This window comes from Phlebotomus papatasi, chromosome 1, assembly GCF_024763615.1.
Source record: "Phlebotomus papatasi isolate M1 chromosome 1, Ppap_2.1, whole genome shotgun sequence".
In the NCBI taxonomy this organism is placed as follows: Eukaryota; Metazoa; Arthropoda; class Insecta; order Diptera; family Psychodidae; genus Phlebotomus; species Phlebotomus papatasi.
In genome coordinates this window covers 70,257,535-70,273,961 of record NC_077222.1, presented here as the reverse complement: position 1 = coordinate 70,273,961, position 16,427 = coordinate 70,257,535, and the positions used below count along the sequence as shown (strand labels likewise).

General features: G+C 35.2%; 1 protein-coding gene across 1 annotated transcript; it reads left to right on the top strand.

Annotated features, from left to right (window-relative positions):
• Positions 1 to 16,025, top strand: LOC129799692 (uncharacterized). Its single transcript, XM_055843838.1, has 6 exons — positions 1 to 257; positions 324 to 2,795; positions 7,263 to 7,404; positions 7,481 to 9,373; positions 9,437 to 9,651; positions 13,515 to 16,025. Exons 1-6 carry the CDS (start codon positions 192 to 194, stop codon positions 15,810 to 15,812), a joined length of 7,086 nt encoding a protein of 2,361 aa, XP_055699813.1. The 5' UTR covers positions 1 to 191; the 3' UTR covers positions 15,813 to 16,025.
• Positions 16,026 to 16,427: the final 402 nt, after the last annotated feature.

The window sequence follows — 16,427 nt, the reverse complement described above, 5'->3', positions numbered from 1 at the left end:
AGAGAATGATAAGACATTGCGGTAACATTGGGGATCATTTTCGCACCATCCTCACAGTTTCATCGTTTATCCACCAAATTGGCAGGCATTAAGATTATCTGGTGAAGTAATTGCAGTAATTTTGTGTTTGAGAACATTAGTGGAAATTTAAATGTGATTAATTGTTGTGTGCTTTGTGAGAAGAAAAAGCAATGAGGATTCTTTTTATTGCAATCATCGGTTTCATGTGGCTGGTTCCACGTGTTGCACTCATTCAGGTGAATTATTCTGCATGGCATGCAAAATGACCATTTTATTCAAGATCCGGATGATCTCATTTGCAGACTGATCAAGAGGCCGATGGATTGTCTGAGGATAAGATCAGGGAAATCCAAAATCTTAGGCAGGAACTCAATCTTGAGGCAAAAGAACAACCACGTGTCTCGCAGAAAACCCTCGCGGAAGTTGATGCAATTCGCGAAGAGATCATGAGTGCGGTGCAAAACAAGCAATATGTTCACGGAAGTGATCCCACAAATCAACTTCTCAATGCTGCCCATCTTTGGGGAACTTTGGGAAATCTTTTCAAGCGTCGTCGAATTGCCTCTCAACAGGAAGATAATGTTGAACATGTGGCAGAAGACTCTGATTTTCACATTCAATTCCCTCATTTAACACAGATATATCGGGAAGTCCTTCAATTGGACTCTGTGGAGGAGGATATGAGCTTTGATTTGGGCGACAATGTTGTCTATTGGAAAACTCTGCATCAGCGAAAACTGGGAAAACACTCTCTTATCGGTATCACTAATTCCAGTGTGGTGTTGCTGAATGAGACAGATGGGCACTATGAATTCTTGAAGGAGCTGGAACTCCCTTCGAAGCCCACAAATCTCGAGGGATTCGTTCAGTGGGATGTGAATGATAGAGCAGCTGAGGGAATTGTGTTAGTTAGTATTGCCAATGAACTACTTTGGATTGATTTGGGAACAGATTTCGATGAACTTACAATAACCTGGCGATGGAATCTCCATAAGAATATCACGGAAGTGGATTTTTTCTCATTAATGGATGAACCAATGGTAATCTTAATTAGTGAAGCATCTTTAGCAGATGGAAGAACATCTGCAGATATCTATCGATTTGACTATGGAAAGAAGGATTTCTGGCTGGTTCAGACAATCACTCTTACAACTCCCGCCAATTCTGTGGCTGTTCTCGAGAATGGACCCGATCTGATCATTGCCATTCCCCAGGAAAATGTTACAGAACTGTACAAGTACATCAAAGATTCCAATTTCAATCGTCATTTTGTCCACTTCCTGAACTTTGATTCCCCTCTTGTGGCTCATGTTGCGAGTTTTCGCATCGGAGGGCATTCCCACTTGGCCATTGGGGGTATTAATCCACAGATTTGGCGCCTTGAGGATGATACTTTTGAATCTGTGGAGATTCGTCACAATTACTTTGGCATGGTGGATTTTTGGCTACCAATCGTGGCAACAACATATCGAGATGATCTTATCATCCTTGTGCAGCACCGTATCCAGCTGGAGACTCATATTATGACCAAATTGGAGGTTCTTGTGTGGAATGGAGAATTTTTCAGTATTCTCCCGAATGTACCTTGTATACTCTCAGATATTCAGTCTAAGTTTGGAATTAGTTGCATGCTGGACTTTGATAGAGATCGAGGACTTGAGGGGGCAACTATCATTCGGCATGGGAAAAATATTTCCATTTTAGTGCCACGAGATGATGCAGATTCTGGACTCTTTGTGCTCAACATGGAAATGAAAGCTGCCTATCATCCGGAACAGGAGCATTTGGAGGAATTTAAGATGATGTACGATTACTTCAGCACTCTCAGTGATTACAAAGACAGAGTTCTTGAAGATTCCATTGATACCATAAAAAATGCCTTGAAAATTAATGAGTTCAATGCCATTTCGGCTGAATGGACGGTGAAATCCCTGGAAACAAGTTTATTTGAGGATGTATCAGGCATGGTGAAATTCGGAGGGGATCATAAAATTGCCATAGGAGAGAAAATCTGGACTTTGGAGGATTCCAAACTGGATATTCCTACAATCTCAGACACATTGAATATCATGGAAGATGGTCTCAATAATGTAATGTTTGAGGCTGTAGAAAAAGTTCAGAATCGGGTCAACAGTGCTAGGGACTCTCCTGTATTTTCTCTGGGAAGTATCCTGAACAATGGAAGATTGTCGACAGAAGGGATGTATATCCTTAGTCAAGGCACCGATTCATCTGACCAGCAGAATCCAGAGAGCAATTCCCGTGAAAAACGACAGATAAACTCCACGGAAGATGCTTCAATTGGAGAAGTAATAGTGAAATATCTCGAAGTAGACTCTATCAATGGAATCCCAGTCAGTGATCTTGTTTTCAGTGGGAGTAATAAAATTGCCATAGAAAGTGATTTGATAATTGATGGTCCGTTGGAGATTGAAGATGTGTTACTGAGTGGAAAAGTAAATGGCAAGTTTCTGCAAGAGGAAGTAATTGAGACGGAAAGTGAGACATACTACAGAGATATTTTGGAATTTGGCTCACTAGACATTAAAGATGATCTTGTGGTGCATGAGAGTGTCAATGGGATGGATCTTGATCGATTCTTCGAGGCATTCATCTCACCAGTCTTTCATGATGATGTGATTGCAGATGAGAATATTACAATTTCCGGAGATCTTACCTTTACCACAATCAACGGAGTCAATTGGGAACAATTCATCCAGAAGATTGTCATGACGAATCTCCCAATCAGGCTCGGGGAAATGCGAGTTAAAGGGGTAAGGAATTGTAAATTGCAAGGGGGAGATATTTGGGTGAAAATGTGTACACCACTTCCACAATTTGTATAGAAGATGCCTTCACACTTCCAAAATTCGCATTACACTCGAAAATGTTGCAATACTTCCAGCACTTCTTGCACTCCCATGCACTTCTCATACTTACACACTGAGAGAAATCCGAAAAAGTCAAAATAACATTCCGGAAATGTTAATTTTACTCTGCAGTATTGATCCGAAATCGGTGTAAATATTATGCTTTTTAGGTGTATTATGGGTTAAAGTTACCCTTTTTTCATGTTGATTTTATCCTCAAAAGGTGTAAAATTAACATTAAAAAATGTTGATATATTTTTACACCTAAAAAGTGTTAAATTTCTGATGAAAAATGTTAATCGCACCCCCTTTTTTTGTCAGTGTAGGAACCAATGATTTGTTTAATATGATGAAAAATCTAATTAGTAAATCTTTTAAAAAATTTAACGAAACTTATTTTTACACATAGATATTTTTAGCATTTTCCTTTGAATTTCTAGCACCAGATATTCTTGCTTTTTTAATATTATCTGAGTTTTACGAAGGGGTATCAACATATGTAAGGGAATGTAGGCAGCCTTCGCACGTTTTTTCGTGCTTCATATTCAGGATTTTTTTCTGACTAAACTATAAAATGGGCAGTGAATTGCACTAAACCAAAAAGTTCTCTGATCTTCTAGGTTTCTATGCATGCCTAGTCCACTATCACAGAATTGTTGGTTTTTCCTGGACAGGAAAATGAAAAAAATATGACGATTTGTGCGATTCTTGCCCCCGGGGCCAGCGTTCACACGATGGGGGGTTTGGGTTCGTCATTGCTTTTTTTCTCGAAATCAATTTTATCCACAATTAAGAATTATTTTCCTACGGTTATACTGTACCCCCGTGAACCCGCGGAAACTATCACTGCACTAAAAGAAGATCTTTAAAACACTTTTTTCCACATTTTCTGGAGCACTGTTTTTTCTTCCAAATAAATATCGAAAATCGACTAAACTGTCAAAATTAATCATCTGGTCAGCTGGAATCGCCGGAGCATTGTAGAGGTTATGTTAATATTGTTTTGTTTTCCTAAAGGTTGCATAAATTATATTAAGAAAGGTGATAAGCTTCTGTGTTTTTCAGAGTGTTCGAGTAACACTCGCTTTGTGAGTAAAATGTTTGGTTTTCCTAATTCTTATTGCAAATGTTTAAAGTGGCTCATAATTTTTTCGATATCCTTTAGCATGGTAGCAGTTTAGTTAGTGACATTGAGTCCCAGGCTAATGGTGAGCATGTTCACACGGTTCACACTGTGAATAAACGTCGTCTCATGGAGATGGGCAGGAAACTACACGCCTGTCGAAGAGGAAATGTCCAGGATTGTCTCCCTGTGGCTTATGAGGCTTTAGTGAAGTTATGGTTTTCAATCTGAAGTTGCATATGCGAATGCTCACACATTCAGTGTTTAAAACCACACACAGTGTAGTACTTGCGAATTTTCCGGCACCGTGAAAATAATTTCCTTACGATGCAAAAAGTTATTACGTAAATATCATATCTAGTATACTCTTCATCCACTGTGTAAGTGATTTTTTTTAGAAATGAGTTTAAATATGAGAAATCAAATGAAATATGTGCCATTAAAATTACCCATTTTGGGCCAATTTTCTATTTGTGATCCTAGCACCTAGGAAAGAAGGGCTTGGCTGCCTATTTTTACAATGAAGATAAGGTTCATAATTACTTAACTTATGGCTAAGAAATTCGGAACCAACTCTTTGGAAATAAAGAGAAAATTCACATCGTTTGAAAGCACACACGTGCGAAGCCTGCCTACATTCCCCTATTTGGATTGTCCTAAGACTAGTGAAGCTACTTTTGTAAAATAGAGTATCTAAAAAAAATGTATTGTCAATTTGTAATTATTGAAAATGTGCTGGAAAGTCTACAAGAATTCAAAAGTACGAGTGCAACAACTAATTCAGCACTTCATAGATATCTTAACTTTTTATTAAGTTCCCCTTATTCCTTTCAGTGAAAGAATGTTGCTCCCATATATCGAGCTTTTAAACATATTCAGGTTTTCTAACATTTTAACAATCTCTTTCATTATTATCTACAAATTTTCTTTCACTAGGATACTCATAATATTGCCATCAATATCAGAGTCTGTTTAAAATGGAATTGATATTTCGAAGGATAGATCGACATAGATCTTAGAGCAAGCACACGATTTAAATAGACCCCCAAAATGTTTTTTTTCATGAAAGTCCATCAGATAGATCTTTCTAAAATTAGTCTAAAATTAAATATTACAAATGCACTTTTCGTTCCTTATTTTGTAAAAGCCCTCAAAATCACAAATCGACTTTTTTGACGAATACTTTTGGCATCGAAGAGATGTAAAACACTAAAACCTTTTCAGTAGGGTAAATTAAGCTAATTCAAAACCTGCTCCAAATGGAAATTTTTCGCTACTCCAAATGGAAACGTCATTGTTTTCACGATAAATACAGTACTAAATTATTATATTTATATATTTTCTATACCACAGAGTCATTATTTAATTAATTTTGCTCCAAATACATCGAAAATCCATTCATATTCACAAAATTTAATTTGTTAATTTCTCAGAAAAATTAATAGTGTACCTTTTCACCATTGAATTTTTCATCGATCGATGTTTTCCAATGAAAAACACAATGAGGTGACTGTAGTTTATTCGTTTTGTTTAACATTTAGGGTAAAGTGATATAATTTGGAATTAGTGTTAAAAGTTGGACAATTCGCCGGTACAAATTGTACATGGCTTTTTTCTTGATAAATACAGTACTAAATTTGTTTTTAAGCACAAGGAACCAAATTATAAAACTAAAGTATTAAAAATATACAAATAAGAATGAAGTACTAAATTTATCAAGACAAAAAACCCTGTCAAAATTGTACCATTGTCCAACTTGTACCACTTTACCCTATGTCATATTTCTGGCTAATTTTACTTAAATTAAGTGCTAATCTTTATCGGTAACGGTACGTGAAGTTTTCAAATGAAATAATTACCAATTTCGTGAACAAAAAGGGTTTTTCTGAAGTGTCTGCAAATGCTTCAATAGAAAACCCTGGAAATGTGATTTTTTTTGGAGAGATTTTCCTATTGTTTTAGATGGGAAAGGAGAAAAGACCAGGAATAAGAACAAATCCTGCACTCAAGAGCAACTCAACAAGGTTTTGGAAGCCTTTCGTCGCAATTTCACTTACACTGTTTGTCTCCAATTAGAAACTTTCCTTTGTCTCCATTTGGATTAGTTTGTTTCCAATAGAAGCATTTTACACTCGCGTATTTTTCTTGTATTTAAGAAGTTTTCAAATTATATCTAAAGAATTTTCACTAAACAGTAACATTCTAGAAGAGTCAAGGAGCAAATTTATGTAATTTTCTTCAGAAAAAATATGAACTTAATGTGTTGAATCTTCTGTCAAAGTTAAAGCGTCTGGAAATGGTTTTGAATTAGGACATTTACCCTAGTTTGCAATTTTTCAATTAGCACGAGTTTTACGTAAAATTCTAACCAGAATATCAGGTTTACAAAACTAGTGCTTCACATATTTTTGATAGTGTATGCGATATTTGTAGCAGTTCCGAGAGTAGTCCTTACACGATAATAACCTTGATTAATTCTCTCTAAAGAATTTTCAAAGCCAAATTTAAATAAATTTGGATTCGCTGAAAATGTCTTTGAATTCCTGCTAATCACTTAAACGGTTTAGATCGGTTATATAATCAATAAAATCAGTATTTGCTTGTATTTGATTTGTATTAATTCTACGCTACTTTGGCTAAATTTTAGATGATCTGTAAATTGGATCAAACCGTTTCTTTGGAAGTAAGGGGCTATTTCAAGTTTAACGTCCTCGAACATTTTCTAAAATTGTTTTTTCAATGTCAAAAGATGAAAAAAGATCCTAAATAGCATAGTTCACAAATTTCTTGTCTAATTGCAATAAATACTTTGTTAATCTGTTAACTCAATCTACAAAAAAATGGAGATATTACAATATGCGTATTTTTACATATTCTCCTCGCATAGGACCACGCTATCATACATCGTTTGAACGGTTACAGAATTTAAATTATTTACAATAAAACATTTCAAACTCAAACGCCGTTTGTTTATATACTGTAACTATCTAAATATAGAATTTTTCATCCAGAATTGAAATCAAGAAAGACAATGAAGAAAAATATCATCAAAATCGGCGCGATGTCTGACTTTTCATGCGTCACTTCAATCAAAAGAGAAGACTTTATTTTTTGGGCACTCCCACTTCAAAAGACTTCCAAACACTTCATTTTCAGCTGTACACCATTTCCGACCCTAATATCTCCCCCTTGGTAAATTGTTAAAATGTTCTTGTAAATGATAATTCGGAAATGATTATTTTTTGCAGGAAGTGTCCTTTATGGATGCCTCAAGAATTGATATGCTCAACAAAAATATTTTCCCAGATTCATTTTTATGGGCATCCAATGGTACTTCTGATAGACCCTCCTCGGTAGTTATTACCGGTCAGAAGAAATTCAAGACACTCGGTGAGTATCTGTGCTCAGGAAATTCTCCCAAATGCTGGCAAAATCCACACGATCACTCTTTCAAATAAAATTTCAGTTGCTTCTTTCGTGGATGCGGAGGGAACGATAAATGGAGTGGCAGTAGACAATGTGATCACTATTAATTCTGACCAACACATCCCGGGAAATACGACTTTCAGTGATCTGCAAGTTGTGGGGAATTTGGAAATTGATGGGAAAGTCCATGGGAAGCATTTGGATAAGTTTCTGGAGAATCCAACATTACTGGAGACCAAATTTGTGAGATCAGCTTGTGTGTTTCGCGATTTGAGAGTTGAGGGTAACATCATAGTCAATAAGTCTGTCAATGAAATTGATCTTGAGAAACTTTTGAGTGATGCTATTTATACAACAGACAGCACTATCAATGTGACCTCTTTTAAGTCATTTGATAATGTGATCTTCAACTCTGGGATTACACTGACGTCGAATATTTTGAATGGTGTTTCCCTCAATGACTATGTCACCAAAGACACAGAACAGGAACTCTCTATCAAGGAGATAAACGGTGATATCTATTTCCATTCACTGGATCTCGATGGTTTGTTCAATTCTGTGAATATCACAGAATTGGATTACAACACAATCAAATTATCCGGTCAACAGCATACGGAGGCGGAGATTATATTTGAGAATGACGATCTGGGAGACTTTGTAGATGTTGTGGCCGGAAATCTAGAAATCACTGATACAATCAATGGTTTTAAAAAGCACGATTTAATTGATATCAGTGATGATTTTGTTCTCAATGCTGAAGTGGAATTCGAGAAGCTCAGTGTTGATCATATGGAGATGCATGGCAATTTAACTGGAGAATTTCTGGTCAATGACATCAATTTGGATGATTTCTATCGACGACGATTGAGTTTGTCCGGAGAACAGACCATTGATGCACCTTTTTACATTGAACATGCACAAATTGATTCACTCAATGTCAGCAGAATCAATAATTTCTCAATTGATCACATTGAAAGTCTCCTGACGATTGCTGAGAATCTCGAAGAAGTCATTAAGTCCGGAGTGGTGCCCATTGATTTTCTCACAGTTCATGGAAATGTAAATTTAGAGATGGTTAATGGGCAGAATTTCAGTGATCTTGCAGCAAATGCCATTTGGCTCAATGAAACAAATGTCTTCAGTAGCGAAGTGAACTTCCTGGACAAGGTCATATTTCACAGGGATTTGTTCTTAGAGGGGAAACTCAATGAGAAAGATATTGAGTATTTTATTGAGAACATTGTGCAGAAATCAAATGATTCCATTATTCTTTCTGGTCACAAGACCTTCAAAAAGGGTCTATATTCCATTGGGGATGTTAATGTGGACACTATAAATAGCCTCAATGTATCCAGCATGCTGACCCAGAACAAAAACAATGTAATTCACGGTGATCTTGTTATCAGTGGAAATTTAACAGTTAAAAAGTTGATATTCAATGGAAAGATAAATGGATATCCAGTATCCAATCTCATGAACATCTACTCGTACGATCCTATTGAAAATTTCCATCATATTTATGAAGATATTCACTTCGCGGATCATCCCTATGTTCACAATTTAGTGGTTGATGGATGTCTCAATAATTTAGAGAATGTAACAGAATTTATGCAAGGCATACAGATGAAGAATCAAAAATCCTACAATATAACAGGAAGAAAAATCTTCCTGAAGGATGTCATCATTGAAAATTCTCTCCATGTAAACCTTGTCAATGGCATTGACTTTCAGGATTTCGTGGACAATGTCGTGCTCATTGATGATCCGCAAAGTACTGCGGAAATTCATGGCAATGTGACCTACCTCAGTGAAATTATTGAGAGTCCAGAGGTTTTTGTTAGGGGAAACCTCACAGCAGACACCATTATGGGATGCAGTCCTGATCATTTCATCAGTGAAGCTGTTTGGAAGGACAAAGATATGGAGCTGCCCAGTAAGTGACCATTTCAATCAACTTTAATTGAGATGGTGCATTTATATATTGTCTCTTTTTCAGTGAATATTACTTTTGACCGAGGAGCCCTCAATGTAGAATCAATTGAGAGTGATTTCCTAAATGGAATTCCCATGTCCAAATTCATTACTCTTCACACTGAGCAGGAGATTGAAGACATTCTCGTGATGCCTAACATGGTGGTTAATCAACCAATTAGAGTCGATGGGTTTGTCAATGGAAAGAAATTGCCGGAAGAGCATGAGAATACCCTTATGGTGAGTAGGTTCAACTTTTATTTTAGTATCATGTCCAATATTGTTACCCTTTAAGTGAGATTCTTAATAATGACCTATTATAACCAATCCAAAACGATGGCAAAGCATGTAATTTTGCAGAATGCTCGAAATAATAACTTGTTACATCAAAGAATAGTTTAACTCTAGGGGGAAGCGGGGTACCTTTGAAATGGGGAACCTTTAAAATAGGATATTTTTCTTTATTTAAGAAATGGACCTTATTGTGATGTAATTTAGTTCCATAAACCAATTCTGAAGCTTCAATTCAAAGCTTTTCAATTCGTTTTAAAAATAGAGGAAAAAAGTCCAATTTCAGAGAGCATGTAGGGGAAAGTACTCTCCCTTCGAACGTTCATGCCTTCGAATAATGTGAATTTCTTTTGGTTTTTCTAAAAAACTTACACATTTCTATCAAATATTAGTTATCTTATTATCAATTACGCGGCTCCTCCAAAAATAGAGGGCCTAGTGATTTGTTTTTATGCTTTTATAAGAAAAATTGAAAATGGACGCAAAGCTTCATTTTAATATTGAATTTTACATGTGTTTTTTTTTTCAATTTAAAATGATTTTTGAAAAAACGTGACTAGTGTGAATGATAAAGGGGATAAAGGGTTAATTAAGGTTGATTATCGTCAACATAGTTTTTCTCGAGAACGATACCATTTTTGTGGGTGGTGGATAACTTGCAAAATCACCCATACCTTACTTTCGAATTTAAGAATTTCATGCCTTCGCATGCTTATCTACACTGCTGGCAATAATCATAGCTCCACTTTTTCATACTGGAAAAACTTTGAAAAAAATTTTTTTTGGAAAAAAATTAAAAAAAAAATCATTTGAAGGTATTTTCAAACCGATATGAAAAATTGCCATTTGAATTTCATACCGTTAGAACTGTGAGTACTGTGGTAGAACTTTTATCAAAATGGCGATTCTTGGGTGGCAATAATTATTTATAGCTCCACTCAATAAATTTGGCTCCAGGGCATTTATTTTCAATCAGTGAAAGTAAGTATCTTTTAGTAATTTAATTATTAACTTTATTAAGCTAATTACAATCATTTTTATAAAGTTTTTCATGAATTTTGCTGAAATTTTGTAAGGAAAATGTTTAATGAACAAAAATAAGGGATTAATTAAGGTCTTGAAAGGGATGGAAATTGACAACCAAAAAATTTCCATAAAAATGACAAAATGTTGATTTTGTCGCAAACCAGAATCCCAAGTGACTAAGGTGGTCTTTAGAATACTGAAATAAAAAAAAAATATCAAAAAGAAGCTTATTGCAGTTTGTTGAATAGAAGGTGTCTTACGTAATTTAAGTATTAGTTTAAAATTATTTTTCATACAGAAAACAAGTTAAGAAACGACCTATCAATTTTATTATTCGAAGACCATAGGGGTACCCTTCATGGTCTCAGATGTTTCTGAAATTTACATATGTTAAAATACACGATCAAATAATATACCCCTATTTTTTTTTCGCCCAAAAAAAATTTCTGGCCGGAGATACATGGCGTCAAAGATGGCATCTCGCGCTTCATTCGTCAATTGAGGTTTTTGGCAAATATTTCAAAATGCTCTACCTCGCGAACGGGTTAAGATTTCTTCTTACTCTTTTTTTTTTATTTGAAAGATAATTTTATACTCTTTAAAACGATATACGAGTTTTTGCATTATCTGCTGAAGTTTTTTTGTAACGGTTTTTTGATTTTTTTTTTGAAAAAAATTAAAAATTAATTTTTCTCAAAAACCCCATTCTAAAAAATTTTCATTTTTTACTGTTGATCAGTAACATTGAGTACTACTTTCCCTGAAAAGGCGAGCTTCCACTTTTGCGCTTATTTTTAAAAAAAAAATAATCAAATTTTAACAACATTTTCAAAAAAGGAAAAATACCAATTAAACTCAAAACTTTGAGTTCTATTTTTCAGGAAATACAGTACTCCACAATACTTATAAACAGTTAAAAATATCAAAAATTTTCGATCTCCCGTTTTTGAAAAAATTATTTTTTTTTTATTTTCAAATAAAAATGCCTTTTATTGACAAAAATAAAGTTTTAAATCATATTTAATAAATGTACTAATTATGTTTTTTTGTTTTCTTTAAGTTTCTAAAAAATTTTTTTTAAATTTTTGGATTTTTTTTGAAAAATTAAATTTTTTTTTAGTTCTAGGTTAAAAAAATTCAACATTTTAACACGTGTGTTAAATGTATCTTAAAGTTGTAAATTTGTCAATAAAAGACATTTTTATTTGAAAATAAAAATTTTTTTTTTAAAAAACGGGAAATCGAAAAATTTTGATTTTTCAACTGTTTATATGTATTGTGGATGTGGAGTACTGTATTTCCTGAAAAGTTGAACTCAAAATTTTGAGTTTAACTGGTATTTTTCCTTTTTTGAAAATGTTGTTAAAATTTAAATATTTTTTTAAAAAAATAAGCGCAAAAGTGGAAGCTCGCCTTTTCAGGGAATGTAGTACTCAATGTTACTGATCAACAGTAAAAAAATGAAAATTTTTTAGAATGGGGTTTTTGAGAAAAATTAATTTTTAAATTTTTTCAAAAACAATTTTAAAGACGGTTACAAAAAAACTTGAGCAGATAATACGAAAACTAGTATATCGTTTTAAAGAGTATAAAATTATATTTCAAATTAAAAAAAAAGAGTAAGAAGAAATCTTAACCCGTTCGCGAGGTAGAGCATTTTGAAATATTTGCCAAAAATCTTAATTGACGAATGAAGCGCGAGATGCCATCTTTGACGCCATGTGTCTCCGGCCAGGAATTTTTTTAGGCGAAAAAGAAATAGGGGTATATTATTTGATCGTGTATTTTAACATATGTAAAATTCAGAAACATCTTAGACCATGAACCCGCGATTTGCGATTTTTTCGGTCGTCTTGAGATGGATTGGCCCTTTAACCCATTCCTTACCATTGTATTATACATCATACGCAAATTGAGTGATTTTTGATGATTTATTTCTGGACAATTTTTATCTGAATTGCTGTCGGGAATGGATTTTTAGTAACGTTAGTTATTCAGTTACTTGACAAAAATAGTCCGACAGAGATGAAAATACATTTTGTTATTATTTTCTTGCTTCGTGGAAGGTCATGCAAAATTTTTGCTCAAAATGTCGGACGGAAAATACGACATCCCGTCGAATTTGTTAAAATTGTCCTCTTTCCTCTTTCCTGATTTGAATCCTAGTTGCCAATTTGTGTTCTTGGGTAGTTACTCTATCTGAAGCAATAGAGTTTGTAATGAATTAATGCACAGAATTTAAATTCAGTGACCGTTAAGACGTGTGTTTAAAAAAAACGTGATAAAAATTTTTCTTTTCAAAAAATTCATCTACTAATCTGTAGGAAACTAATCCCAAAATATGAACATTCTATCTCAAGTATTTCCGGTACATTGACTGAATGGGTTAATATATATCACCCTTACTTTAAATTACTTTAAATTTTTACGGCATTGTATAAATGAGCAGTGAAAAGTTAAAATTGAGCCGTAACAAAAAAAGATTGAAACAGTGATATTATCGTCCAAATTTTGGCAAAGGCTTTTCATTCTATCTGCAACAATTTTAGATGCTAAATATTTATATAAATTAGACCCTTCTTTGTAAAGATTTAGGATTTTTACTGACCATAATTAAATATTTTACTGCTCATTTTTATTTTTTTACTGGCCATTTTGAATATTTTATTACTCGTTTGTTTTTTTGCCAATTTTTACTTATTTAAATTTGGATTGCAATAAGAATCTCATTTACTAAAAAGTTGTACTGGGCTTATCATTAGTTTTCACTATTTTCCTTTCTCTAGATATATGGTGATCAAATAGTGGAGACTTCAGTAAGTTTCCACCAGGCTCGTGTGCTCAATTCTCTGACCACAACTGGCTTGGTGAACAATCAGAACATAAGAAATGTTGCTTTTCTCAATTCTGACCTTATGATCACAACTCCTGTGTCTTTTAATCATCTGAAAGTGAAGAATGTCTTTACTGATCACATCATTTCGGGAATTAATTTCACTGAATGGTATGAAGGTGTTCTGTGGAGGAAGAGAAATTTCAATCAGACTGTAAGTGGGCGGTGGGTGTTCAAAAACTTCCACATTGAGGAATCTCTCGAAGGGGATGGATCAATAGATAAAATTGATTTTGTCCACATGATGGCCCACTTTAGTGAAAATCGACATAAATTGGCAGAGAAGGTGGAGCATACGGAAAAGTTATATTATGAATTTTGCCACAAATTTAATGATCTCTTGCACAAGAGTCACCACGATATTTGCTTCTTCCGGTATTTTGAGCAAGACTTTACTATCAGGGAGCATGGTGAAAAAATCAATTCACACTTGTTCTATGAGAACAATGGGCAGAATTTCTTTATCCACTCAGTTGGATGTCGCAGTAAACTCCATCAGTGGAGCTCTACTGATAAACGTTTCAATCTTCTGGTTACAATTAACACGGGGCAAATTGATGAGTGGATTCATGTGGAGGATTCACTGGGACATGCTCATTTAGTGGCAAATGGTCCGGTAAATCCAAAGTGCAATGAAACTGGTAGTTCTGTGTGGAAATGGACTGGGTCAAATCTGTTCAGAGTGACCCAAATGGATCAGCATTTCAATACCATCTTGCGAAGTGCTCTCCATCCTGGCCATTTTTATGCCATTGATGGCAAAAATGTGGTCACTGAGTATGATATCAAGGGAAAAGCTGGGGAAAAATGGGAGACATTCCTGGGTTCTACACTGAGATTTATTCCACCGGAAGTTACTTCTGGTCTGGCAGTCACTGATGGAAAACGCATTAAAGTTATTCAGGATAGGTATGCTAGAAGAAGAAAAAGAGTTACTCGATCTACGGATACTACAGTCAGTGACTACATGACACTGGGAGAAGATTCCGGGGATTCTTTTGTAAATTTACTGATGAAGTACAGTGACATGATCAAGAGTAACAAAACTTTGAATACCAGTGAATCATTTGATCAGAACATCTTCGAAAATGAGATTGTCGGAGACAAATTATTTGACAGATTTCAGGATTTAATGAAACAGGGATCAAAGACATTCGTTGATACGTCTTTCAAGATCATGGAAATTCTCAATAGGTATGAAAAAAAGGATGAGGAAGAAAATAAGGGATACAATGAATATGTTGGTGATGCAGCTGAAAATTCAACAAATCCTGGAGATTTTATAACGAAGGAGGAGTTTCTCAACACTCTTAGATATGTTTTGCTGAAAAAGAAATTCCTCATTGATGTTGCCATGGGTGCTCTATCAGAAGTTGATCCTCCGGCTGATGAGAACTCCACTCTGAGCGTGATTAAGGTCAATGCAACTGATCTAAGGAGTGCAGAATTGGAAGAAATGGCTGAAGATGCTATTGATTTCTGGTTGATGGAACTTTTGATGAATGATAAAATCAATGAGATCGATGGGGAAGAAGTGAAGGAACCTCTTGAGGAAGTTCACTTGATTCAGAGTTTGCAGAAATTGAATAAAACAGGAAATGATGCATCCGAGAACTTCTTCAGTAACTCGACTCCACTTCATGTAAATTTCCCAGAAGAACAAAATCTAACTGCTTCAATTGTATCCTCAGACCCAATGATCATCTACTCAGAGGGTGATCCGTCATTTGAGGAGCTTACAGGAGAATTTGTCGCTCTAACCGTTGGACATCCACTTTACCGGAGGAAACTCATTGCTGCTGCCTCGAGAAGGAAAAGCACCATTCGAGGACCGCATGATGTGATCAATCTGTATGAGAATCGCATTGGAGGTACTATCTTCCAGACCCTGTCATGCCAGAATCCTACTGGTCTTACAGCCCTGCATCTCAGGGATGAGACTCTCCTGATCTTCGTGGAGGCAGGTGTAGATGTTCAAATTTATAGCTATCAGGGTATTATGGGATTCAAAAAAATATCCCAGTTTCACATAAACTCTCCAGCACTTCATCTCACCACGATTTCTCTGCCAGTCGATGGGGATTACCGAGTGAATTACTTGGTAGTGACAACGAAGGAGGAAATATTATTCTTGGAAGCCAAAATGATGGGAAACTGTCGTGTTGATGTGGAAGTGAATTGCGATGAGTGAGCAAATACCAAAATTAGATGCCGGGGGGGATGGGTGTGTGAAATGCCTCTCAGCTGTTTATCATCTTTATACCTTCTATATTTATCCAGTTAGTTCAATCTTCCAAATATTTATACTAATAAGCTCGGAGAGTGTCGTAAATTGTACACTTTGGTCTCCAATAAAATGCCTCTTGAAAAGTTGTTGGCTGGTCAAGAGGATGACTTCATTGTATAATAATTTCTTGAACTCTGTAAGTGGAGAAGATTCCAGCATCTTCAAATGGTGAGTTGAATAATGTTTGCCAATTAAGGTTGATAATAAATTACATTGCCTAATTATTTGATTTGCTCTCGATATTCCTTGTGTTATGGGTCTCGGGATTCGGAGGAATGGTATCTCGACTGTGTTGTGAACTCTGGAATGTTGTTCTTCTGCCGAATTGAGCAACTGCCTCGGAAATGTGGAGGGAAACCGTGAACAAAGACGCGCAATCGCGATGAATTTAAATTGTTCTATTTTTACCCAACACGCGCTGGCTGAATTGTCTCTTTCCATTGTGGCCAGGAGTTGGAAAAGCCAGTGATAAGCCTGGATTAGCTTATAGAGGTGCGATTCCTTCATTGCAAATTTGGA

Bases quoted from the DNA above. Each gene is read 5' to 3' on its own strand.
- LOC129799692 (XM_055843838.1), top strand. From the start codon at position 192: ATGAGGATTCTTTTTATTGCAATCATCGGTTTCATGTGGCTGGTTCCA. The intron at 258-323 runs GTGAATTATTCT...TCTCATTTGCAG, and splicing joins CACGTGTTGCACTCATTCAG to ACTGATCAAGAGGCCGATGG. The intron at 9,374-9,436 runs GTAAGTGACCAT...TCTCTTTTTCAG, and splicing joins CAAAGATATGGAGCTGCCCA to TGAATATTACTTTTGACCGA.